Raw genomic sequence first — 27,128 nt, 5'->3', positions numbered from 1 at the left:
CTTTGCAGCTCTGCTTGATTATGTCTAATCACATTTCTTAGTTTTCTTGATTATGTCAACCAATTTAAGCTCCACATCCTCCAAAAGAAGGGCATTTTGGTTCTTTATATTGCCGAAGCGGATGACTTGAATCGGTAAAACGGTTCCTGGAATATGACGAGAACATGTGCCGGTAATATAATGATCATTGTCTAAGCAGTACTAAGCCTCTAATTACTCAGGTAGTAATATCAAATATCTAGGTCGTCAGCCTCAATTCATCAAGCGACACCTCAAACGACTTGGAACTGAAACTAGTTCATTAATGGAAATATCTATGAAGTAAAGTCATGAAAAGAGAACCGTTCATATTTGGCATGGTTCAATCTTGGCAACAGGAAAATTATGCGGTGCCGTGTTTGGCAAAATCGAACAAGGTCTGTAATTTGATCATTTATTTGCAGCACTCTATTTTAGAAGAAAAAATATTCTCTTTAACATTGATGAATACCTTTCATTCTAATACAGTCAATTTTCTTCAATACGCGAAAAGGCATGCTTCTCTAAATTCTAAATTAAATACTGTTCAGTAGAAATTAAACAATATTTATTTGTCTTGTGAAAGATGGCTCACTCTCCGATCACCAAGCGGCAAAGATGTCACATAATGAAATTTTCCCGCAGTCACAAGTTTGTGGAAGAAATAACGATAAAGAATTATAGTTTTTAAACAAAAATGTATGTTTGCAGAAAACTTAAAATGGGCATGAGAAGAACAGTGTGGAGTTCAAAAATAAACAACGCATTTTATCTGTGCAATAAATCTAATTTATATACCCTGCTATCTGCCTCTACCGACACGTACAAAATTTTTTTTGTCCCCGGTGGAGCAACGTATTTTGCGGCACTCGAATAATCATATTGAATTCTGATATTTGCTACTATACGAAACAAGAAGAAGTAGAAGACAATTCAAACGGCAATTCGATTGTGTTCCAGATCGCAAAACGATACCTACGCGTTAACCCAACACGCCCCACTATGCGTCGACAGCGGCTATGTAGTCTTCACTTGGCTTGGCTGCACATAAATGAATAGCGAGTTCTACTGCACTGATAGACGACGAGTGACCAACACTCTATTCATACATTGCTCGATGCAGAACTGTTGCCTGTGCCAGCATGTTTCCCTTCAAGACATCAGTTTTAATAACATTCTAACAGCAGAACGTAAAACTGTCTGATAGTGGAGGTGGTGACGAACTTTCCGAAAAAGCTTCACCTTCAAGACATCAAAATGGTCTAGGCTCATGGAAGCGAACAATATAGTTGACCTATTGGGACGGGGAGATTTTGTCACTTTTGAAGTAGAATACTTCTCTCAGGAAGTTCGGCTACATAGGGATGTGAAATGAAAATCTAAAACCGAAAAAAGTTAAAAATTTGTCCAATTTCAAATGCTTATAAATCGGTTAGTATTCGATGGATTTCCTTCGTTCTTGCAGCAATAGATTGGAAAATCTTCTAAGATTCTTCCCAAAATAAGATAATTGTAATTTTATTATCCACACTATTGTACTATTGAAAATAGTCAAGCCTTGTCAAAACGAAAAATTCGACCTCTGATTGGTCGTTATATGCTTGCTTCCTAAGCACGGTCGACAGGATCATATACCTTGCAATTGAAAACATGCTATTTGGCCTATATAAGAGCCTGTTTCAGCCGAAGACGCTCATATTAGTTCTAGACAGCGACAACAGCAGTCGTCCTTCCTTAGCAGCAGCACTAGCCCTGTGGTTGGTCACCACGTCTCAGGAGCAGCGTGTGTCGCCAGACTGCCATTATTCCCCCCGTGTTGGGGCAGCATGAAGATTGCCATCAGGAAATCCAATTTCGGAAATCATAATGCATTTTTCAAGGCAAATAAACAAGTCATTGAAAGTTAATAATTTTTGTCAACGCAAGCAAGCATTCTGTGTTGCATCCTAGCAATTTGAATTTGTCGCACCCGTCTAATTTATTGAATGTGAAATAGCTTCCACAGTGCATGTTGTCCGTGTATCTTAATTCCCCCAATGTTAGGGCAGCTCAAAGGTTGTAATTAGCAACCGATTTTGAACCGCAACATGCTTTTTTCAAGGCAAATAAAAAAATATTTGAAGGTTAATAATTTTCTGGCATCAACACAAGCAGATATTCTGTGCGGGATGCAATCAAATTCTGTTATAGTTGTCTAATTTTCACTTTATTTAGTAAACCCCCCACAGTAGGGGCAGCGCAAAGGCTGCGATCAGCATAACCGACATTGAATAATTAACTGCCCTGTTAGTACGCATTCACAAAGACAGTTAGTTCGACTATGCAGAGTTAATAGGAAGTTGATTCAATCAATTAGCATAAACAGAATTTCGTCGTCTCCCAGCTGCCAAGTTGCAACATGATGCAACACGCAACAGCGAGCAAACGAAATCGCTTGATGTTACAAACCGCAACAAGATACGGGTTAAAACCGCTGCGTGTGTGAGAGCACCATCGGTGTTTATTCGCTGGATACACTATCTACTGTCTACTGAACGCAATAATCTGCTTACCTGCGACACGGGGACGGGAACATTTTCTTCAACCAAGCTGTACAACACGACACAAAACATGTTATTTTGTTGCTTCAATGAGAGTGCTATCGGCTCGACAAGAAATCATTTTTGTGCATCCGTGCTACGAAACTGAGGAAAACTTTAGAAACTGAAAAAATCACAGGAGGGTTGTGTGCAAAGCCACGACCGCAAGGTTGAAGTAGAATACTCTTACACAGCTCTACTCACGGCTGTACATTAACCTACGGCCGGGCGAATCGGTTCGCGCCGCTTTTCGTGTTTAGCCTGGCAGAGGCCTAATGCGCACGGCCAACACAAAAGAAAGGTGTTTTCACATTGAAAATTAGACACGGCTTTACTGGAGTAAGTGTTGGCAAATGTATCTACCGCTAATACCGCCGCTATCGTACGAAAGCGCGTCGTTTCATGTGGGGAATAATATCAACAACGAAAAATGACGCGCATCTAAGCACACCCAAATTGTTTCGCCGTGCTGCTTCCATTTAGGGTAGTTTGGGGTAATTTGAACCCCTGGGGTGAAATGGACCGGTGCTTTATCTTGAAAAGTATGACTTTCTCGGGTTCCATGTACTACTTCATCCTTTCCTTAAACTACCGAACCCTACCTAACATAAAAATTTCATGGTTTGCTGTGATGGGTGCACCGCAGTGCCAATGTAAAGAAAAGAAACATCAAAAGTTGATTTCGCTGTAAGTTTTTCGCTCGTGTATTTAAGGTTATAGAGAAATTCTTTAATATTTCAAGTCTAATCAGCTTTGCAGTCTTGTTTTTCTAGTAGAAGGCTACATTTTGATAAAAGATTACGATAGCATAGTGGAAAAAATAGTGGAAGAAATTGCGTTTTTTGTAAGGCGTCTCGTTTGGGGTAAAATGGACAGTTTTTTTGGAGTGATATGGTCAGGTGAGTTTGAAGTAAATTCTTTTGTCTGACTAACACCGCGGGCATACAAAAACGTATAAGCCAATTTTGGAGTGCTGAACTCATTTCTGATGTCAGAAATTGTTATTCACCTAAAATGCCGTTAAACCTTTCTTATTATTAGACTAATTTTTGTTCAGATCATACTCAACATTGGTATACTTGTTCTTTATCGAAAAATATTATACCCTTATGACTTTGTTTGGTCTTCAGGGTAATCCTTTTTGAATTAGGGTTGCCAAAAATCGACAATCATTTTGCAAAAATTTTTAACTTTTGAGTCGTTTGACCGATTAAAAGATTTAATAGAAAATAAGGTATTTGATGGACCTTTCAATAAAAATAAGAAATCGTTCTTCAAAGTACATTCGTTATATATTTTCCCGTTTCACGGATTCGGGATCAACGGATTATGAGCGACGGTATGCTAACCGTGATCCAAAAATTCAAAAAGTACGGTAAATTTCCCATAGGCTGTCGATTATCTAATCATTCCGAACTGTTTCACAAGACCGTACGGTACACATAAGTTCTGAGATACATGATTTTTGGTTTCCCGGCATAAAATTTTAAACTTAATTAAAAAACCTCTTGTATTTTTGGTAAACGTTTCTCTTCAAAACAAAATTTGTTGATCCAAAATCAGATTGAAATTGAGGGAGTTACAAGTATTCGGAGTTAAGCTTAAAATTGTGATTTTCGAGCATGAAACTGATTGCAATTCCTGGCACAGCAACATTCAAAGTGCTTCCAAAAATTGATATATCATCCGATTCTAATGAAACTTCGGGTAAAGAAATATATTACATGCATCGACACACACACTAGGTCACACATACACACACTGACACACACACACACACTGACACACACACTGACACACACATACACACACTGACACACACACATGTGTGTGTGTTCGCGCGCGCTATTTTAAATAATTGGAAAAGGGTAATTTTTATTGGCCTATGGTAGAATCACTGTGCAATGCCTAAGAATTGCAATTATCATTTCGTATACCTAATATCACCTTCTACTGTATATTAGGTAACCATTAATACTAGATAACTCACATTTTTTACTCTGTTCACCTCATCCCAAACACTGTCCATATTACCCCAATAGTTGTCCATTTTCACCCCAAACGATTTTTTTATGTCCGAAAATCATTATTTTTAGTTTCGTTATTTTTTTTGTTCTTTTGACCTCAATATCATGATTTTTTTGTGTAAAAACATAGAAAACAGGTCAATAATAGTATAATACATTACGTTTGTGGGATAGAAAGCACAGGCTACGAAATAACAGGAGTTTTCCTTAGGGGGTCCAAATTACCCCAAACTACCCTACTACCGCTGAGGCTGTTACCATACTGCTACTGGTACCCAAAACTATTAACTCTTCAAGTTAAGTGTTTTGTTTGTCCTCAAAAGAACAATTGTTCAATTCCATATCGGATATAATGCAATCGCACCTCTGTAATATTACCGACAGTAATATTCTTCTGAACAAAATGATCCAACTTTTCCATTAGAGGAAGCGTCGGCTGATGTACGGCAAAAATCTCGCCCGATTGCTCGCGTTGGCGTTCAGCCTAGCAGAGGCCTGAGACGTGGTGACCAACCACAGGGCAAGTGATTTGTTTAATTTGAAGGCAACCACAGGCGCAACCCGCTGCTATGGTCTGTTACTGCTGAGTGTCGATATATGCTGTTACTGCTGTCAACGTTTTGGACGGTCCATCCAGTTCACCTTCCGACTAATGAATGTAGCTAGTTTTCCCAGAAACACTCTTTTATAGCCGAAGGGTGCTACGTCTACGCCTTTCAGTTCAGGTTTACCATTTCCTTATGTTCTTTAGACGAATTATTCCACAATTCGCATTTGATTTTTGTATCCAGTGAATAAACACCGATGGTGCTCTCACACATGCAACGGTTTTAACCCGTATTTAATTGCGGTTTGTAACATCAAGCGATTTAGTTTGCTCGCTGTTGCGTGTTGCGAAATCGGTTGCTAATTACAACATTTGAGCTGCCCTAACATTGGGGTAATTAAGATACACGGACAACATGCACTGTGGAAGCTATTTCACATTCAGTAAATTTAGACGGGTGCGACAAATTTAAATTGCTAGGATGCAACACAGAATGCTTGCTTGCGTTGACAAAAATTATTAACTTTCAATGACTTGTTTATTTGCCTTGAAAAAGGCATTTTGATTTCCAAAATTGGATTTCCTGATGGCAATCTTCATGCTGCCCCAACACGGGGGGAATAATGGCTGTCTGGCGACACACGCTGAGAAAAACCGCGCTGCTCCTGAGACGTGGTGGCCAACCACAGGGCTAGTGCTGCTGCTAAGGAAGGACGACTGCTGTTGTCGCTGTCTAGAACTATTATGAGCGGCTCCGGCTGAAACAGGCTCTTATATAGGCCAAATAGCATGTTTTCAATTGCAAGGTATATGATCCTGTCGACCGTGCTTGGGAAGCAAGCATATAACGACCAATAAGAGGTCGAATTTTTCGTTTTGACAAGGCTTGATTATTTTCAATAGTACAATAGTGTGAACATTAAAATTACAATTGTCTTATTTTGGGAAGAATCTTAGAAGATTTTCCAATCTATTGCTGCAAGAACGAAGGAAATCCATCGAATACTAACCGATTTATTAGCATTTGAAATTGGACATATTTTTCACTTTCTTCGGTTTTAGATTTTCATTTCACATCCCTATGTAGCCGAACTTCCTGAGAGAAGTATTCTACTTCAAAAGAGGTGGAGCTTATCAAATGATCGCTCTGAGCCAGAATGAAGTCACACATATTTTTCAAGTTATATCATTCCACCACGTAGGAAAAATAATTCATTCCTATTTTCATCCCTATATAAGAGCCTGTTTTAGTCGAAGCCGCTCATAATAGTTCTGAACAGCGACGACAGCAGTCCTCCCTTAGCAGCAGCGGGAGTGAGCAGTGGGTACCATCGATAGCGGATAGCGACCACAACTGTGGCATGGCTGCGGATAAGCGTAGCAGTTTCAGCGGATCTCACCATCGATAGCAGCCGGGCCAGCAGATGCAGGTACAGCGGATACCAATGGCGGCCACAACTGTGGCATGGCTACGGATAGCGTTGCAGTTGCTCAGCAGTTGGGCCAGCGTGTAGCGGCCACAACTGTGGCATGGCTATGCATAGCGTAACTGTTGCAGCGGGAATATCAGCATCGATAGTAGCAGGGTCAGCTGATGCAACGACACTCCCTTCACTAAAATGCTGTTTCAGTGTGGTAGCGGGAAGCATCAGCCGCTGGCTTGCATGAAGTGAATACATCAGCCAGCAACTTTCTCTAAGGCCTCTGCCATAGTAGACGCGAGAAGCGGTGCGAACCGATTCGCTCGGCCGTAGGTTAATGTACAGCTCTACTGATGGCTGTACATTAGCCTACAGCCGAGCGAATCGGTTCGTGTCGCTTTTCGCGTCTATTATGGCAGAAGCCTAATGGGGAAGTTGTATCATTTTGTTCAGAAGAATATTATTGTCGGTAATATTACAGAGATCCGATTGCGTAAATCCGATTTTGAATTGAACAATTGTTCTTTTGAGAACAAATAACACACTTATTTGAAGAGTTAATAGCTTTTGATACCAATGGCAGTATAGTGACAGCCTCAGCGGTAGATGCAGATGCAGCCGGTACTTCCCTGAGGCCGATGTAAAGGTAAATGGGAGCAGTACAGCGAAACAGTTCGAGTTATGCTTAGACGCGCATAATTTTTCGTTGTTGATATTCCCCACATGAAACGACGCGCTTTCGTATGATAGCGGTGGTATTAGCGGTAGATGCATTTGCCTACACTTCCTCCAGTAAAGCCGTGTCTAGTTTTCAATGTGAAAACACCTTTCTCATTGTGTTGACCGTGCGCCTTAGTCCTCACTATCAAGGTAACACAGATATGTAAGATAAACACTACATCCTATGATAAATTGAACAATTGTCCTTCAAGGACAACAAATGAATTAATGAAGATTTATTTTTGAATAAGAATACTTCTCTCAGGAAGTTCGGCTACATAGGGATGTGAAATGAAAATCTAAAACTGAAAAAAGTGAGAAAAATTTCGAATGCTAATAAATCGGTTAGTTTTCGATGGATTTCCTTCGTTTTTGCAGCAATCGATTAGAAAATCTTCTAAGATAGGAAAAAAAATATTGCAATTTTATCATTCGACCTATTGTACTATTGAAAACTCTTAAGCCTTGTCAAAGCACAAAATTCGACCTCTGATTGGTCGTTATACCGCGCTTTCCCAAGCACGGTCGGCAGAGTTATGGACCTAGTAAATTGGGAATGCATCATTTGGCCTATATAAGAGCTTCATCAGATAATAAACAAACATTTCATCGGATATTAAATTGAACAACTGAAATTTGAAGAACACTAATGATTATTTGAAGAGTTAATATTTTCTCGTTTTGCGCTATAATCCAAAGTTAATTATCTTCATCTACATGCATACTCTGACTATTATTACGTGTTTGCGTCGCTTAGTGTTTGGCTACGGTCATGCAGAACGCAAAGGTAAGGCGAATCGCATCGCGCCGGCATTCGCGTTCTGCATAACCGTAGCCTTGGTTCCGTTCCCGTTTAATGATGTTGTATTAAATGTGCATATTACAATTCGGCAGCACTTCAACTCCTCACTTGCACAACATTTAAAAATATTCAATGAACTTCATTCAAAATATCAGACAAAAAGAAATTACAATACTGCCAATGAACGGTCAACGTTTATTTACTAGAAAAAATGACTGACACGCAAGCAGCCGGGTTATCTTTCTTGTAAAAGTATTCTACTTCAACCTTGCGGTCGTGGCTTTGCATACAACCTTCTTGTGATTTTTTTTTTTTGGATACTGCTATACAGGATATCACATCAGCCAGTTTGTGTCTACTTATGAAGTCTGTGCCAGGCGTGCTCACATGTGATTGGTGCATTGTTTGTAAAAATTCGACCTTGAAACTTTTATGAAATTTTCACTGTTTAACAATGAAATGATGATGATAACTGAGGAATCACAAAATTGTCCATCATTTTATCAATCCAACGACATATTGATTATTGAAATCCATCATGTGGTTACATCAGTATTACCGTTTGAAATCTTTCATTCCAACGTTACACCTTGGTTTTAGTTTCCGCAGAATGTATGTCCATATAGTGCAGTTAGACGTAGTCCTACGTCAAAAACTTTAATTTTTCACTTTTAGTTGCCAATCTACATGCCCCCCGTTCGCTTAGATATTTGACGTTTGTTGTCTTTTTAACTGGGAATCCTCCCAGTTAGCGAGCGCCCAGTTAAAAAGAAGCCCAGTTAAAGCGTTCCCAGTTAGCGAACAGTTGCTGTATTCCCTAGCCTGTTATACCACATCTCCGCGGTCTCTTGAGACAAACACGTCAAGATTTTCGATGACAGTAGCTGATCCAGCTTGAGCAGGTCACGCTTTCTACTTCCAGTAGCAATTTTTTCACCATCCGGGTTAATAACTTCAACACCATCCTTGCTCAATGTAACCGTACACTGAATTCTTTTTTTATGCGATTTGTTTTTACGCAACGACTGTACCTGTACTGTCGTTGTTGTCTTCCTTGAACGCCGACAACACTGTATACCACGCTTTACCCTCTTTGGGAGGTTTTGAAAAACATTTCATTGCAATATGACCAAATTTATGGCATCGCCTACACATTGGTCCTTTGCTAGATGACGAATTCGGTTCTTCATTCTTCTTCTACTTTCATCCACGGTCTGTTACTTTCGTATGCAGTTCCCGACGTACCTAGGTATTCGAATTTCCTACAGGAATTTAGTTTTTATGATGTCTCCAGTAATAGCCACAGCTGGAACAATAATGAAATTTTTATTTACCTAACAGTTTCTTGAGGTAACTACGAAATTTGCTTCACAGCGACACCTACTGCGATTGTATTGTGAGAACATTTCAACAGGTATTATAAAGTTAACATACTGGAACCGCAAACTAAAAACCTTTACACAAAAACCGAGTTTAAAGAAAAAAACAACATGAAAAATATTTAAAAAAAAAACCGAAAATTTCGAAAAAAAAATTTCGGAGTGCATTGCATAATATTGCAGTGATTGCAGCGATTGCAGCAGTAAACTCAAGTGGGACGTTCCATTCCGTTGACGGAGAATGACGGCCAATCTGAATTCAATTTTCTCGAGTTGCATCTTTAGTGATGCACAATTTTCAAAATATCGAAATAAAAATGGTTTGAAAGATTCAATGCACGATTTGATTACACATCGCAAGCCCAAACCTCCTAAATAGAATGAGTTTTTGTATCACACTAATTTCTGCTTATCCATTATCAAGTAAATACCAACTACCTGTTGATGGGCAAAAACCGCAAAATCACATCCTATTTGCCCTGACGACTCTGTAAATATTGGTTTTTGCTTGCGAAAGGAAAGAAAGGAAGTATTTTTGCTTTTGTTTTCACCGTTTTCTCACATAAATTGAGATGAGAATTCGCGTAGGTGCGAACAGCCTTAAAAATCTCTTTTCCTTTGTCAGGGCCAATTAAACAACGCTATCTTATCGATTGCACTGAAAGTTTCGAACATCCCTACAAGAGACGCGTTGAACGTGAACCACGCTCGAATTCTTGGAAATTGTGAAACTTATGGCGCCGCACCTTTGCTAAGTAGCAGTTTCGAAAAGTAGTGAAAATGTCGCAAAATCCAAGTGGTAAAAACGCTGCATGCGTCTTTGTTGGAAATCTAAACCGAACAATCGATAAAAATGCTCTGAAGCAGATATTTTCCACGTTCGGTACCATCCAGCGCTGCGAGGTAGTTCGCGGCCAGGGCGGTGCTCCCAAAGGATACGGATTTGTACATTTTGAAAATCCAGCCTCAGCTAGCGCTTGTATTACGGCGCTAAACGGATCATTGCTTATCGACAAGCGGATTACGGTGGAATATGTTTCGCCCCGTCAGGAACGCCAGCAAGCAGAGTTGATGTGCCGAATTTTCGTCAAAAATTTACCAATCGATTTTACGGATGACAAACTGAAGCAGATGTTTGAACGGTTCGGACGAATTGCCAAGCACCGTGTGACCGTCGACAAGGATGGTAAAGGTGCCCAAGGGTACGTGGTGTTTACTACTCCGGCCTCGGCGGAATGTGCCATTCTGCAACTTGATGGTACATTGGTTGCGAATAGAGTTGTAAAAGTTGAACACACTCTTAAGAACGATTTACCCAAAATGGAACCGGAGAAGCGAATCGCGCAACTTGGCTCCATGAACCAGAACCAAGGCATTGACTTGTACATCAATAATTTGGACAGCAGTATTGATACTATGAAACTGCGTGAAACATTCGCTCGATTCGGAACGATCAAATCGGTCAAGGTCATATTGAAAGCCGATCGTCCCCAAGGTTACGGATTCGTTCGGTTTGCAACAACCGAAGAAGCAGTCAATGCTATTACCGAAATGAATGGTAAGAAGATAGAGAAGCAAACCCTACAAGTATCTCTCGCTCAGTGGCGCCCAGATCGCAGCTTGAATTCTCAGAACATGCAGTTTATGGCTAACATGGGTGGACAAAATATTTTTGGACAACTTATCCAGTCGCTAGGAGGAGGCGGATTCTTTTTCCTTCCAGGACCTATGCACGGCGGAAACACAGTAACTTATCCGATGGGTATGGGCATTTTAGGTGCAGCAGGAGGACCAAATAAGCGATTTGGCATGAAGAGACAATGAATGGAAGCTGCAGATTGATCCTTAATTTCATATTTCGTTTTACTTAAAGCTGACGATTTCAGGCAGATTGATACAAAAGCCTTTCATTAAAACTAAACCGAAATAAAAGTTTCCATTTCAGATAATAAACAATGTGTTTTTTTTTCTGATAAAATAAACGATGTTTCCGGGTCCAGCTATATTTTTCAACCTCAGTTCTGAATTTTAGAAGATCATGCCAACAAAATCCATCTATTTCCCCTCTGACTTTGAAACAGTTCTCTTCTGTCAAGTTAACAAAAGCGAACACCCCTTTCTAACCTAAACATTCATTTATTAATACTCACATAGCCTCGGAAGGTGCTGGGACTTTTGGTCTTGTTGAAACTATGCTCATGGCCTCCGGACGACGCAGACGCTTCGCTTGTATCGTGCCGACTGAAGCTACTGTTGGCGGAATCATGCGCGCCACCGGACGAGGACGCCAGCGAGTGATCAAGCTGACCGGAAAAATCCAACTCACTGCCATAGTCACCATAATTAGACGAATTGAGCGCTTTGGATGCCTAGGTGGAAACAAAATCGCTTGATCTATTGTTGTACTGAAGAACTTAATGCACTCACCTTTTTCCTTAATACCACAGCTTCATCTAACGATGACAAACTTTCGTTTGATTGTCCATTAGATAGGGCTTTTTCTAATGTGGAAACAAGTAAACGACTGTCAGGAATGATATTTTCAATCATCATTATTGCACATCTTACCTGCGTTAGGAAGACCAGGTGGTGGTGGTAGTTTAGGTCGGTGGTGTATACTTTTATCCACTGGTTTGAGCTGAGGAATTTCTCCCGCAGGCGGGAGGACTAGTTTTGCTCCAGCTATAAGAGAAATCAAATGCTTAGTTAATAAGACTTCTGAATCCAGCGGCAAACGACTTACCTAGGTTTCGACCCAGAGATTCTCCACTGGGAGATCGTTTATGGCCACCGGTGAACGAGCTTAGAAAATTGGCATCCCTGCCGGATTGCATGTAACCTTCGAAGCGCTCGTATATTTTGTTATCGAAGTGCAGCTGCTGAGAAGAGTTGGACTTCGCTCCACTGGGGCAGTTCGCTGTTACACAGCCTACGCCGCCCCCACCCACACCGGCTGTCCCTCCGCCACTATCTGACCCCCTCAAATGAGGCAGTGTGCTGTACACATCCTGATGATGGTGGTGTAGATGATGCGAAGCAACGCCAAAGATTTCATTGTCAATGTTTTGCGAATGGCGAGGAGCATGTGGTAATGTTCCGTACCCGGTCGGTGGAGGTGCCGGAGCGGTGCGTTTTTTCAGCGAGCCAATATTGACTGTTAAATAAAGTTAGCAATTTGTTTAATGCATAAAATTTACAAACACTACAATTACCAGAAGAGGACTTTTTGTTCTGTGAACTAACGGCAGCTGCTGCAGCAGCAGCCGAAATTTGTGCCGACGCCTGACGCACAATACTACTGGAGCTACTGGAATTTGGACTAGAACCGCCGGTTGCTGAGCCAGCTCCCGTGCCACCATAGTGCGACGAAAATGCTCCGGCATATTGCTTCGGACTAGTACCGGATGACGGAATTGGAATCTGTCGCTGCTGGCCGGCACCGGGAATTTGTTGTGCAGTGGCGGGTACAAGGTTAGGATTACAACTGGAACTGGGGCTGGAACCACTCTGAATAGAGTCGCAGGTTGATGAACGCGACCGCAGTGCAACAGGAGAGTCACCTCCGACGAAGCTGGGCGGCCTTGAACGGGACTTTCTCTCATCCATCAGTACCGTATCGTCGTCGGAGAAATCTGTCGAGCCATCATCGTGGATATTCCAATCGGTGTTAATGTGATCGAATGCGCTCTTTTCGCGCTTCATGGCATGTTCAATCTGCAAGGAAATAAACAGTCAAATTTGTACAATTAAATAAGAGTTTTGTGCTACTCACCAGTTCCTTGCAGGCCTCATGACCCATTTCTTTGGCAATATCTAGCGCCGTTCGGTTTTGGGAATTTTTAATATCGAATTCACAGCCTGAGCGTAACAGCAGTTTCATGCATTCACGCCGATCGTGCAGGGCACACAGATGTAATGCCGTATTTTTCCCGGACATGTCAGCCGGACCGGGCGGGTTTGTCTGCTTGTTGAGGCCTTGAGCCGTCATATTTTGAATTAGAAAGTCAACTATATGCAGCGTAGAACCCATTTCACGTAACACGGAAAGATGGAGAGCGGTTTCACCAAATTCCTGCAAAAAAAAAAAATGAATTTCACAAACTGATTTCAAATATAAAAGATCCAACATCACTTACCGACGATGGCAGCACGCAGGACAAATCAGCTCCTTCCGCCCAAACCTGCAGTAACTGGCTGAGATCCGCATTAATCACGGCTTGTTCCAAATCACTCCGAAGGTCTTGATCATCGGCGCAGGTACGCATGACATATCGCTTGGCTATGTACTTCGCCCGGATGAAATCGTATCGTTCTTCCCTGTATATAAAAAACAAGTTTAGTACTCCAATTAAACCTGAACATTTTAGAACCTACATTGAACTCTCGTGCGTTAGTTTACCCTTCCCAAGGGTCGCCTCCATCACTTCGTTCAAACTATTATTCCCCATGGCCCGCGCAATCAACAACTGCGCCGTTGTCAAATTGTCCAAGGTAAGACTCTGTATCCGGGAGTGATGCACGCCCAGATCCCTGTGAACACCGGAGCACTGAATGCACACCAGAATGCCAAAGTTCAAACTGATCCAGGTAACGTCGTTTTTCGAGCCACAGTCACAGCACTGGTCATTGCCCGGTAGATTTTGGATGTATTTAATCACCGTTTTCTGCAGCTCGATCAGACTAGGACTCATCTGTGGGTTAGCGTGTTGGAATGCTTTGGCGAGTGCTTTCTCCCGACAGTTAATCAGCACCGACATCCACGCCTTCTGGTCGATTTCATCTTCCGCTTGGAAATGGTACGGTCGGTTATCTGCAATATTTCGAAATGATATAATAAACTACCTAACTTTAAAAGACTCATTTTACAACACTTACAGCTAATCAAATCGAATCCCTTCTTGTCATCAGAGGCAGGCTTAATTTGGCTGGTTAGTAGATTGACTCGGGTGGGAGTTTTCGTTTCGTCCGCATGGCAAATATCGAGAAAGCCATCCGCTGTGACTCTACACCGACGTTTTTGCCACACCCTGCGAACCTTTCCCTCGCTTTTCTTCAGCAGATGCCCGGTGCGAGTTATTCCGTGATTTTTATCGCCCTGCAATTGATGCAGCGAGTATCCAGCCGCACCTCGATCACTAGGAACATTTTCCACCCGGTCGAAATCCGGCGAAGACCGCAGTAACGTTCGCAGCTCCAACAGTTTCCGCCTTTCTTCGTCCTGCTTGTGCCGTATGGTTTGTAGCTTTACACTGAGTTCCTCGATGTACGTACCGAAGTGCGCTATCGTTTTGAGGCCATCCTTGAAGTAGCTGAAATGAGGTAATAGGAGAGAACCATTTAGATTCAAGTTACCTTTGCCAACTGCGGTTAAATTACAATTCGAGTGAACTGTAATCCACGCCGTTCATCGGTACGTTTAACTCATAGGCCATGTGGCTAAGCATTACAACTGAATCAAGGCTTGGTTTGCACTGATTCACTCAGGTGGCTTGACAAGTTCATTGAAATTGGGTAACTGTTTATCGTGACTGTTCTGCGATTACTCGGAAATCTATCGATAAAAGGTACTTACTTATTTTGAGCGTGATAATATTCTACAAGGTGTTGCAGCAGTTCGATGCCTTTCTTCGTTTTTATCTCGTTGAATTTTATCAGATACTGTCAAAACATACGAACGAAAGAGATAAGAAAAAATCAATACCGGCGAAGGTGCGATGTGAATAAAAAAGAAAAAAATATGTTCGTACTTCACACATCTGTAGCTGGAAGACCCGCCGCTCCTTTTCGATCTCCTCGGCAATCTCGGCCGGTGTGACCTCGGTTCGCATCATTCCGGCATCTTTGGCCAGAGCCTTTTTCTCCTTTTCGATTTTCATAAACTTGGAGTCGTAATCTTTGGCAGCCTTGTCGAAGGGCCTCTTCATCTCGCCCTTCATCCCACGCAGTTCACTCTTCAGCAATGAATCCACCGGGAACATGACGATGTTGTTGATGTTTTGCATCTGAAAGAAGCGGAAGGTGCAATTCAATTACGTTTCGTTCGATGAAAGCTCGAACTGATTGAACGCTGCTGCCACATCGATATACTACTTACCAGCGTCTTCATGAGCGCGCTGAGCTCTTTGGTGACGACGGAGAACTTCAGAAATGCAGCCCCAATATCCGGTTCCTCCTTCGAGAGTGCTACCGAGCCAAGCCGCTCCAGGGCGCGCACCAGACACATTTCATTGTCAACGTGAGCTGGCGGGGAAAAGACGAAAATCAATCATCGATAGAAAGTTGATATGTTTGTTCGAATTCCATTGGGAGCACTTTAATTTTATACCAGCGAACAAAAAAAAAAGCTTTATTATAAAAAAGCATCCATGATTGGAAAATGAATCTTCTTGAAACAGGGTGCCTACGTTTTTAGAAGATTCATTTGAATAAGACAACAGAAATTTTATAAATTTATTAGTTTCAAATATCGTATGATCTTCTACCCTAGCAAACTTGTTTTAAATCTAATGGTCTCTTTGGAAGACTGTTTTTTTTTTTTTTGAAAAAAAATCACGTCATGAATATCCGAGGTATTTCCTTAGTGCGTAACTCGTAGATATACGACTCAATACAAGGCCCAAACAGCAATTGATTTCAAGTTTTTCTGTGAATGGTTCCGAAGAACGAAGAGACTTAAAACAGCAACAATTTAGAATGTTACTAGAACTTTTTATTAAAAAAAAACTGAAATTTCGCAAAAAAAAATCAATGAAGAAATCCATTTGCATTTGCAACGTCTTGTTAGTCCAGAAGAAATTGAAAGAAATATAATCACAGATTATACTTGCAATGATTCTCAATGCACATGCACATTTCTAAGGCACAGAAAAACAACACAATAGACTCTGTAATCCACTCTAAAATGACTAACTAGCAAAACAGAACTGGAGGCATAGAAAATAGCCAAAACTAAACAAAACTTCCTGCAAAGAGCTTCGAAAATACAGTAATAACCAGAACGAAGATTGATTTCTAAGTAACATAGTTGTAATACGGTCGAAAAAAAAAAACAAATAACAGACCAGAATCATAAAGGAATGAAAAGTTAGTTCAATATGGCTCGAAGCTTCTATAGAAATTAGAAAACAAATTTAATTCAAAATGCATGAAAAACACTCCGAGAGCTGACTCCAAACATTTTAAACAGAAAGTGAAAAATGAAAGTAATTTTAATTTTAGTTTCACAAGTTCTCTGCAAACAGGAAAAAATAAGCTTAAACCTTACATCAGGAAAGGCCGAAAGCTACTATCAAAACTTAATCCCGGGATCCAGTAAATACAATGAAAATTATTGAAAAACCTATTAAAAATTACAGACTTGGGACAGACTTCTGCTTGACTGGATTTTATTCACTTCTCTTATTCTATGATTTGTGGTCTTATATAAACAAACCCTATATAGAAAGATTTCGCGTCAACTCGCCAGATTATGGCAGCACCCTTTTAGGAACTGAAATTTTGTAGGCGTTACTACTAAAAGCAACTTTGCATTTATTTTTGAATGATCTGTACTAACATTTGAAAAGGGCTGAAGTTTTTTTTATTGTCATGTTTTGTTATGTTATACTTAAAAATTTCATCAGACAATGTTCTGTGTTAATCAATAAAATTAACAACTTGAGACGATTAACAATCAATTAATTTCGGCGAATCCTCAGACGACGCAAAAACTTGTAGGTGGATTCGTTGAAGTTTCCCGAGCTCGTTGATATGAATCTAATCGCATCATACTGGCCGTACGGACTATACCTTGCCTCCAAGTTCAGAAGTTGAATTCTCCGCGGATTCCTTTCCGGAGCGTAGAGATTTAATTCCGCGAGAATAGCAGGGAATCAATCTTATTTGTAAGGACCTTCACAACGGAGATAGCTTGCGCGTTAGATTTCCTTCTTTACAACGTCTCATTTCCCCATAACATAGGAGATCATAAGGAGGCAGCCTCGTAGCAGCATGCCAAAGAAGAAGCCTTAATGCCAAACGCACGATTTTTCTCTGGACAGCTTACATGCAATCAATCCAGATTTTGTTGAACGGACACCAAGCGACAATCGCTGATTCGTGCACAATACAAAGCTTTCATGCACAGTGGATCGCGGAATTCGTCGGCAATTCTGAAAATGAATCCCAGCTGCTTGTTGGCTCTTAAAATGACATCTTCGATAATGTGCCCGGAATGTAAGCTGACGATCCAACATTACGCCAAGATCTTTAACTTGGCCTACGCGCTGGAGAGCTTGCCCAGACATGCTGTATAAAGAGCTATTTGATTGAAGCTGGACACAGGGTAATAAGATTACGGTTGCCCAAATCACTGAAAGCATCAAGCAACTTTTGTAGTAGGTACCAGACAGTCTCCAAGGCAGGCTATAATCAAAAAGATTTTAACATCGTCTGCGAAAAGCAACCATGTTCCTTACGGTAAAATAGTAGCAACGTCGTCAATAAAGAGTGAGAACAACAGTGGGTCTAGATTGCTTCCTTGCGGCACTCTAGAAAAAGTTGTAAAGGGTTCAGAATGTGACGGCCCAAAACTGACCCATATAACACCGCGGGTCAGGTAAGAACGAAATCATCTCACGAGCATGGCAGAGTGCCCTTGTTTGTCCAGCTTTCGTAGAAGGATGTCATGATTTACACAATCGAATGCAGCCTTAAAGTCCGTGTCTACAGCATCCACTTGCAATCCCGTATCCATTGAGGAAGAACACAACAGAAAAAACCAAACCATGTTGGTCACAAGATATTTAGTTTTCGCACAGCAGTGTTCTGACGATTAGTTCGAAAACTTTAGAACAAACACAAAATGATGCAGTTCCTCGATAATTCACTATGTTGCACTTGTACCCTTTTATGTGTATCGGTGTGAGCAATGAATTTTTCTAACTAGCAGGAATTCTTGTTTCAGAGAAAGATTGATCAGCTTTACAAGATGCACCAAATTGTTCGACCAATTTTTCAACATAGATGGCGGGATCCCTTCTGGTCCTGAACATGTGGAATGTTTTAGTTTCCGAATTGGGCTCATTGGGCTCACGTGCGCTTCTATTACTTGGAATGCTTTGAAACTGTCGTGCGGAGTATTGCGTATTGCAGCGTCAATCTGATCTGACATAGCAACTAAAGACGAAAAACCAGCTTTGAAATTTTCAGCAAATCCTCCTAGAAGAAGCTGTGTTAGCAGACAAATCGAACAAAAGACCAGAACTTTTTTGGATACAGATGTAAACTTCTTTGAGTTCGCTCAATGTAACGAGAGTACAGGATTTGATTGTAAAGTCTATAAGTGTTGCTTGCGAGTTTGAACCGGTGCTTTGCTAGAAACGTGCGATTTGTTCTATAGTTTCATTGACCAGCTCGTCTACGACGTTACAGCTCACAGAAATGTTTGCGTCGAATCGTTAAAACAGAATGCGTCGTACAGAGCACTTCCAGCTGCGGTTAGACGTGATCTACTCGTATCAACAACAAGGCCTCTGCTTTCCAAAGGTACCCAATGTAGCACTCGATGGTTAAACTCCCAAACAGAACAGCAATGTCGCGTGGATTCAAGCGGGATAGAACGGTTCCAATTGTGTCCGTATGTTTCTAAATAACATTAGGATCATTTCGACGGTCAGCTGGACTGGATAGGTCATCCAATGCTTACGAATGACCTATCCAGTTGGATTTTCACCCCCAGTTTTTCGAGCGTGTTACTTAACGGAGCTGGGTCGATTTTCGACTGTTCACTGTCGATTTTTGTCTGGAGTCCACGAACGTTTTGGTAGAAGAAGCGTAATTTTCGTACGTTGACCAAAGGAAGTCTTAGCTCGGCCGTAACAGATGACGGATTACATATAGTAGGAGGTAACGGGAAAATGCTGTAAGCGATAGACAGAGCAGATCAAGTATGTTATAGAATTTACTTGCCTGCGTTAGGGGCTCCATATTACTATTTCCATTGCGTCTTACTTGTTGGAGGACAGGAAACATGGTGTTTCGTATACAATTTACTCCGTCATTACTACTTCGCCATGGGGTCCTAGGACATGAGCTGACATCGGATTCATGATTGAAAATTGTTGGGGATCTGCATTTAGTGATTGAAGAGGATTCCAAAAATTTTTCAGCAGCATTATTGTCTCTGAACTCGCGAAACAGCATTTCCCTAGGTCACGTTGAGGTGCCTTAGATTTTAGGTCAGCACTAATGCCAGCCCTAAATGAAATGAATAACAGTGATTGATATCCTTTCCCTCGACTACCAGCCTAACGGCTTCAACGTCTTTTGTGCCCAATTTTTGCTTAATCAACTCGCAGAATTGTTTAGCTGTGATGGTAAAAGAGATTCGGGACAAGTAGATCTAAAATTTTTGACTAGGAGGTGGTACGGTAAATATTCCATCCGAAGGCGACAGCGAATTTCCAGTTCCACACATTAGATCAGACTGACGACTTCCACAATTTCAGACCTTTCAAACTTCGCGGCTTCGCACAGATCGCATCGGATTGAACAGCCGGGGTTAAGAAAATACTTCAGCCCTATTCAATTATTACTACAGATAAATTTTTAAACAAAAAAATGCAATGCTGCTTAGGATAGTGAGGCACGAAGTATCATTGAATTCTGAGTTTTTTTTTTCAAATTTTGCAGGACGAAATTTTCAAGCCCTCCTGTTCCTGAAAAACTACGTGTCTTCGCTTCCGCTTTTTGACATTGAAAATAATTATAAGTTTGTTTTTGAAAATTGTTCATAATTTTAATGCTTTTTATGAACTCGAATCATTGAATGATGGTCCCAGTATAGGAGAAAAGATAGGACAAAAAAATTGAAATTGAATAAATTGCTGCTTCCTTACTTTTTTCGGTCTTTTCTCATATATGCAAAAATAAATACCAAACTAAATAAATTATCGCCTTTTTAACTTTGCTTTGTAATTTTTGTTACTTCCCGTGATCCCGAGATTTTTTTCGGAGAATCAATTTTTATTTCTCAAATACCGGGAAACTACAAGCTGTCGGGAAATGGACGCTTTTTTAACAGAAAATGTCAAAATAAAATATTACCAAAGCTCAGCCAAAAAGGGCTGAAAATGCTTTTTATGTACAGAAGGAACAGAAGAAAATAAAAATTCGACTAAAAATGTATAAAAGATACATCCAAAAACAACGGATAAAATAAACTACGTATTCCAAGTTAACCAAAAAATTTTGAGAACACTATTGGAATCTAAAAAAAAAAGTAGGAGGGTGGTATTCAAGACACGACCGCATGACGTTGGACTACGGTATTCTTATATTCCATTAAAACAATTAATAGAAACAATTGCAACTCTAGTATTTGCTGCAATTTTATCTAACAGTGTATTTCTGAATGTTGAGACGTTAAAACGTTATAAATAATAATATATACTAAAAGAATGGATATCTTTCATTTAATCGCTGTCATTTCATACATATTCGAATCAACCCTTTGTTTGCTGCACTGCCAAGACAATCATTTAATTGAGCGAATTGGTAAAATTTTCCTATCTAAGCAAAAAGCAAACTTTACGAAACTATCTGAAATTGGAGCCCAGAACGATTCAACCGAAAGTTTAAATTTGAAAATTGTTTGACATTTAATCGATAAAACTCATGCTAGGTTAGTTCCAGCCCAGCATATAACTTCATGTATTTGAAAAAAAAAAAAAACGTTTGGTTCAATAACTCAATATAGCAAGAGCTCAAACACACGTTTTTCGGTAGTTGTTATCAAGGTTTGGGCGAGTGACAGGAAAATATCCTAACTTCTTCAGTTGTGATTTAGAGCATTTCTAATTGTTTTGTTATTTTTCACGATAGCGACAAGTTTGTTTCTTTCTCTGTGTGCGAGAAACAAAATCAAAACCGCGCACCGAGAAACAAAAACGAAAATTTAATGAATGCTCATTGAGAAAACTTGCAACTCTTTTTACTAATAATTTATGATACTCAAAAGAACCCGTTTTGATCTAAATCAAATTTCTAGTAAATAAGTGTTGATCATTCATAGGTAGTAATTTTTCCTCGATGAATAAAGACTGGCTGAAGAAGTTAAAATCGCTGCTGTAAAATCAAATTCACAACTGTGTTCGTTAAGACGTTTTAATATTTTCAATGACAATAATAATCTTCGATAAACACCCGCTATAGTTATTCACACACATGCTATAACTATCTAAACACGCGTTAAAACTATTCATACACACGCTGTAGCTATAGCTATCCATACACACGCTATTCCTTTCCATACATCCGATACAACTATCTATACACACGCATAAGCTATCCAATCATGTGCTATTACTATCCATACATACGCTATAACTAATCATTACACACGCAGCAGCTATCCACACACAAGCTATAACTATCCGTACACACGCTGAAGATATACACGCAATAGCCATAATATGCTACACATGCTAATGTCTTACACACGCTATAGCTAGCCATACACACGCAACAGCGCCATCCCTATCATCGCAAATGTCATAGCAATACAGATGCACATACGCTATATGTGCACACTGCACACACACTAAATGGCGGTAGCTTTCCTAGTGGCGGTGCTGGCTCGTGCAGTTTCTGGCTGTTTTCATCCAACGATATCTGAATTGGATTACCGCTGGTGGGGTCCAACTCAGATCGAAGGAGAACCGAACTGAATGAAGAAATGCAGCTTCCCACTACCTCCGCCGCTGCTGCCTGATACCACCACTCTGGTTCTGCTGCAGCTCAGTTTGGCCGCTGGAATCAGCCACCGCTGCTGATTATACAAGACCGGCCTGGTGGCTTTTCACTTGTTAACTGATGACTGCTATGAGACGACACAGGCTATTATATAGCCCAAAGCAAAAATCCATCCGCGAGCAAACAAGAAGCGAGCTTGTGATTGGTTGAATGTGCACGACTTTTAACACAACTTTTAACTAGTTTAGTATCGAAAACATATTTAAATTATTAAATGACAATCTTGCGCAATATTTCCCCTAACAATCAAGCCATTGGTGTTTAGAATCTGTTCAGTGGTAATGATAAAAGAAGCATTTTAAAACGGTGTTGAAACACCTGTTGCAGCTACCGAAAGCGAGCTCGTTATTGGTTGAATGCTGTGAGACTGTTTACAAAGTCAGATCGGTTGTATCCGTTAGTGTCGACTGTGCTTGTGAAGAGAGGTGGTGATTGGTTGCTCGGTATGATTTAGACAATCGATGTGATTTATCAATTTTTCAATAGTGTATCTCGAACAATAGGTTATTTTTGTTACATAAATTCAACCGTAAAAGAATTTCTGATCGGTTGATGCCAAAACCTCGAAATTCTGAAAAGAAATGACTGATATATAAGCGCTCAAAACCTGACCACTTTTCCCTGGTTTTCCCCGGTTGAATTACTAGATTTTCAAATTCAGGTGCCTAACTTCGATATAGACGTTAGTCCAACGTCAAAAATAGTTACGTAACTGTGATTTTTCTTCAAAATCAAAAATATTTGGGAATTAGCGATGCGTTATTTTTAGGGGGGAGTCATATTGAACGTTACTTATCGTTACATAGGGGGGGAGGGGTCTGGATTTTTAGCGTTACGTAATTTGCGTACGACGCCTAATAAACAAAATCTGGGAGATAAATAGCCAGGATTCACAATCCACCTTAAAAACTGACAAAAATAAGGAAATAATAGTGAAAACAATCAATCAACGGAAAATGCAAGCATATAAAACGTAAGATTTGCAGCTTGACAAATAAATTTAACCCTGGAAAGATAATCTTGTTTTGACGTGAAATTGATGCATGAATTTTAAATCATTTAAAATGCAAGTTTTTGATAATAAGTTATCATTACGGTGTTAATTTTTTCGTTTCGCATTATTTGAAAATGAAGAGGGCAATGTCACTAAAAGCGAGGAGTCAAATTGACGCAGACTATCTTTCAAGGGTTAGAAAAAAAACAGCTAATCTTTATCTATTTATAGGCAATGCCCTTGATCACCCGAGTGTAATAAACGCCCGACCCTTCATTTCCTTGATTGAACATAAAAAATTTACGCGAAGACACAGACCGTTTTTGCTGTGCTGTGGGTTTACTTACTGTTTCCCGAATTATGAATTGCTTTGACCGCTTTTTTGAGTTTGGTTAAACCTTCCCGGTCGAAATCAAGTGTCTGTAAAGAAAAAGAAAGCAGAGAAAAACAGACGTTACAGTTAGTTGATTAGTGAAGATGAAAGCTGATATACTGATGGTATTGATATTCTCTCGAATATGCAGTTTGCAGCCGAAAGCGGAAATTTAGGGTTTATTGCTAGGCTGGCAAGCAGGCAGCCGGTAGTCACTAATGGCAATATCATTTGTCAAAAACCGGTCTTGATTAGTACCGTGTTTCTCCATCGGGCGGAAGTTGTATTTCCCTTGCGGCGATTTTTCAGTTAAATTCATTGGCTTCATATAAACGGGAGAAATTGGCATGCAACTCGATAAACAGAGCAAAAGCTGACGCCAACCAAGCTTTGGGCTTACGAGCTTCGGCATTCTTTTGCGTGAGCCGGTTAGCATTCGTGGACCCATCTCTGGAATTGTTTAGTATTCTGCAAGCGTCGAGTTACTTTTCGCAATTCCTAAAAACCATTTGCTGCCCGTTTCGTTCCATTCCACTTCATCAAGCATGGAATTAGCATTTATACCTCTGTGTCAAGTACGAGAAATGAATGCCGAGAGGAACCGGTCGGTGGCAAGAAGAATGAAACAGCCGCCAACAAGGTAAACACTCCTCGCGGATTTCTGCTGGTATATAAGAGCGAAGAAAGTATGTATTTTATTGCGGTTTGGTGCGATGCGCCTCTTGAGTCAATTGAATATAAAATGAATATTTATCGCTGTATTTATATTTGCGCATTATGTAATGTATTTTGCAATCTGCGAGTAAATTGCTGCGGAAAGTTTGTTTTATGGCAGTGCTAATAAAATTTGACTTCAAATTTTGATTGCCAGATGATGATGAGAAAAACGACAAAGTCGTTTCATAGAATTCAAGTAATAAACTCGATTACTGAACCCCTTTTTTTAAACACCTACTAATGTTAAAATACAGCTGCTCACATTGAAAGTGGATTACATTCACCGACATTCAGTAAAAGTTCCGAATCCCACTTATCAGTTGAAATTCATTGAAAACCTTTTACTCAAGCCTCGTTTAACAATAAACAGCTTACCCCGAAGATCGTTACGGATTTGAACATGACCTAGTATCCAGTATATCTTTCTCAATGCCTACGTGTATCTATGCCAGAGAAAACCAATCTCCTCTTTGTCGAGATGAATGGGAGAACGTCACATCCCTTCCAGCCTGAATACACAGAGCTCATGATTTATTTTTTCCTTGTGCATACCTGCCGGTTTTCAATTCTTTTTCAGGTGCTGCAGGGAACTGGTGCGAGAAAAAAAATACATTGAGCAACGCCCAGAGCATAAAAGGGTCACGACATTGAACGACTTAAAATACTTTGTACAAGGCTGTAGAGCCCATGAGTAACATGAGTACAGCCGAAATCAAATATGAAACCTCGTTGAATCACAGCAGCCTCCAACAGGAAGAAAGTGGAAATATTAAAAAGTCTGCAGAAAATCACCCAGAGGTCGGCAGGAAACAAAGCTGTCAGCAGAAGGAACACATAATCCTCCTCCAGCACCATCTCTCTTGTTTGCGCTTCCATTCATTCACTGGCCTGCGAAACCTTTGCCATTCGCCTTCTGAGCTTCTCTTCCTCAATAGGGTACGATAGCAGTTATTTGCCACGATGTAGACCACAAGAAGGGGCGATGCGATGTCTCCTTGCTTATTGAATGGCGAAACTTGAACAAAAAAACTGTAATTTTTATTCTAACGTCATTCATAACTAAGAGCAGGTGGGAAGCGTACAGGGTTTATGTAATCAGTTGCTAATATCCATTTACAGATCTTCTGTCGACGTTAGTCTACTATCGGAACACCCTGAATAGGTCCGCAAAAATAAAAACACCTAAATGCGTTATCTGTAATGTAGCATGTACAAAAACTGATCAGCCTTTTCTGGGTGATTACATTTGATAAATCTGTCGGTAGCGATTCGGCTTCACGAAAAAAGTAGATGATTTGACTGGATGTTTTTATTTTCGCATTTCAGGGCAGAATGTAATGGGATAACCATATAACAGTTATAAAGATTCCTAATTCAACAAAAGTCGAGCTTGAAAACAACCTCCAAGTTTTTTAAGATCTTTTCGTTTTCGTCTGATTCGTCAAAAAAGAAAATCTTTTCCGTTTTTATGCGCTTAACAAAAAAACAAATATTAACGTAATCCTAGGTGGTCTTCGCTTCCTGAACAATTATTTCTAGATCCTGATTGCGCAAATTCAATTTTTATGTCACACTTGATAGTTTTTATATTCTTCGAACCCAAACTTCTAATATAGGTACAAGTTTTTGTTATCACTTTTGCATTGAAGGATTCTTTGGGTTCTGAAAATTTTCAACTTTGAATTTGCAGTGAACAATTCTGCACACTGAAATCCTAATAATTCAAATTTTATGAATTTTAGGATGATAAATTTTTCATTCAGAATCCAATTCCTGAACCACGGTTAGTAGACCCCGATTTCTGCAGGGTGTGGCGGTAAAAAATGCGAAATTTAATGGTGTTTCTTTCAAATATGTCCCCTTAGGCAATAATATCAACATTTTCGAATTTAGTAATCTGTATAAGGTCCTATCCAATAAATTTACTCGATGTGTCCTCCATTTCTAGAAATGACATCCTCGACACGACGCCAGAAGCTAAAACACACCTTTCGAACGTAGTCCTCCGGCATCGACTGTCATATGCGCGCTATGCTAGACTATAGGGTGTTCACACTACGGTGAGATGTTTTACAAGCTCTTGCTCCAAAATACGCCCAAATCGAATAATCCAACGGGTTAAGGTCCGGGATGCTAGGGGGGCACAAATCTTTCGGCCAAAACTTCGAATTTTCAATCATCCAGTGTTGCGTCCAATTAGATATATGACACGGCGCTCCATCCTGTTGTAGCATAACGTATTGATCCTCAGAGAAGTTGGTGTTCACCCAAGGAAGCACCCAAACTTTCAAAATACTGATATACATACACTTCGGTATTGATTTTAACAACAGTATTAATAAAAACAGGCGGTATTTTCAAACCTTTGGATGCTACCATGCCAAACATTACACCAATCGGATGTTTGGTATGGAACGTGTTGATTTGGGAAGGATCTTTGATTGTGAATCTAAATATCTAAAAATGCAGTCCTGTCTGTTTGTCTGATCTATACAGGGTCGGAAACTTATGAACCGAAGGACATGAAAATTTGTATGTTGAGGTTTTAGGGGCCGGGAAAAGTTCTTATAATGGTTTGAGACTCCTCCCTCATCTGCAAGGAAGGGGTCCCATACAAATGAAACACAAATTTCTAGATAACTAATCAACCAAAAAAAATTGGTATGTGAAAGTTTTTAGGAGCAGAAATGTGATAGTTCAATACCCTCCCCAACCTCCTCTTTTAATACAAATGAAACTAAAATTTCTGCACAACTCGA

General features: G+C 40.2%; 1 protein-coding gene across 10 annotated transcripts in view; it reads right to left on the bottom strand.

Annotated features, from left to right (window-relative positions):
- The window catches only part of LOC129721137 (arfGAP with SH3 domain, ANK repeat and PH domain-containing protein), an 81,508-nt gene that overhangs the window by 6,921 nt on the left and 47,459 nt on the right, over nt 1-27,128 (bottom strand). For all 10 annotated transcript variants that reach the window (XM_055673329.1, XM_055673323.1, XM_055673324.1 and 7 more), the window contains exons 3-15: nt 23,627-23,699; nt 15,588-15,733; nt 15,241-15,495; nt 15,066-15,151; nt 14,369-14,802; nt 13,868-14,303; nt 13,630-13,810; nt 13,266-13,565; nt 12,706-13,207; nt 12,237-12,647; nt 12,062-12,175; nt 11,921-11,994; nt 11,644-11,862 (exon numbers count right to left, since the gene is read on the bottom strand). In XM_055673329.1, the coding sequence (XP_055529304.1) occupies nt 11,644-11,862; nt 11,921-11,994; nt 12,062-12,175; nt 12,237-12,647; nt 12,706-13,207; nt 13,266-13,565; nt 13,630-13,810; nt 13,868-14,303; nt 14,369-14,802; nt 15,066-15,151; nt 15,241-15,495; nt 15,588-15,733; nt 23,627-23,699 (3,231 nt within the window). The remainder of the gene's footprint in view (nt 1-11,643; nt 11,863-11,920; nt 11,995-12,061; nt 12,176-12,236; nt 12,648-12,705; nt 13,208-13,265; nt 13,566-13,629; nt 13,811-13,867; nt 14,304-14,368; nt 14,803-15,065; nt 15,152-15,240; nt 15,496-15,587; nt 15,734-23,626; nt 23,700-27,128) is intronic.

Source organism: Wyeomyia smithii, chromosome 2 (genome assembly GCF_029784165.1).
Source record: "Wyeomyia smithii strain HCP4-BCI-WySm-NY-G18 chromosome 2, ASM2978416v1, whole genome shotgun sequence".
Classification (NCBI taxonomy): domain Eukaryota; kingdom Metazoa; phylum Arthropoda; class Insecta; order Diptera; family Culicidae; genus Wyeomyia; species Wyeomyia smithii.
This window is presented reverse-complemented; position numbering and strand designations above follow the sequence as displayed.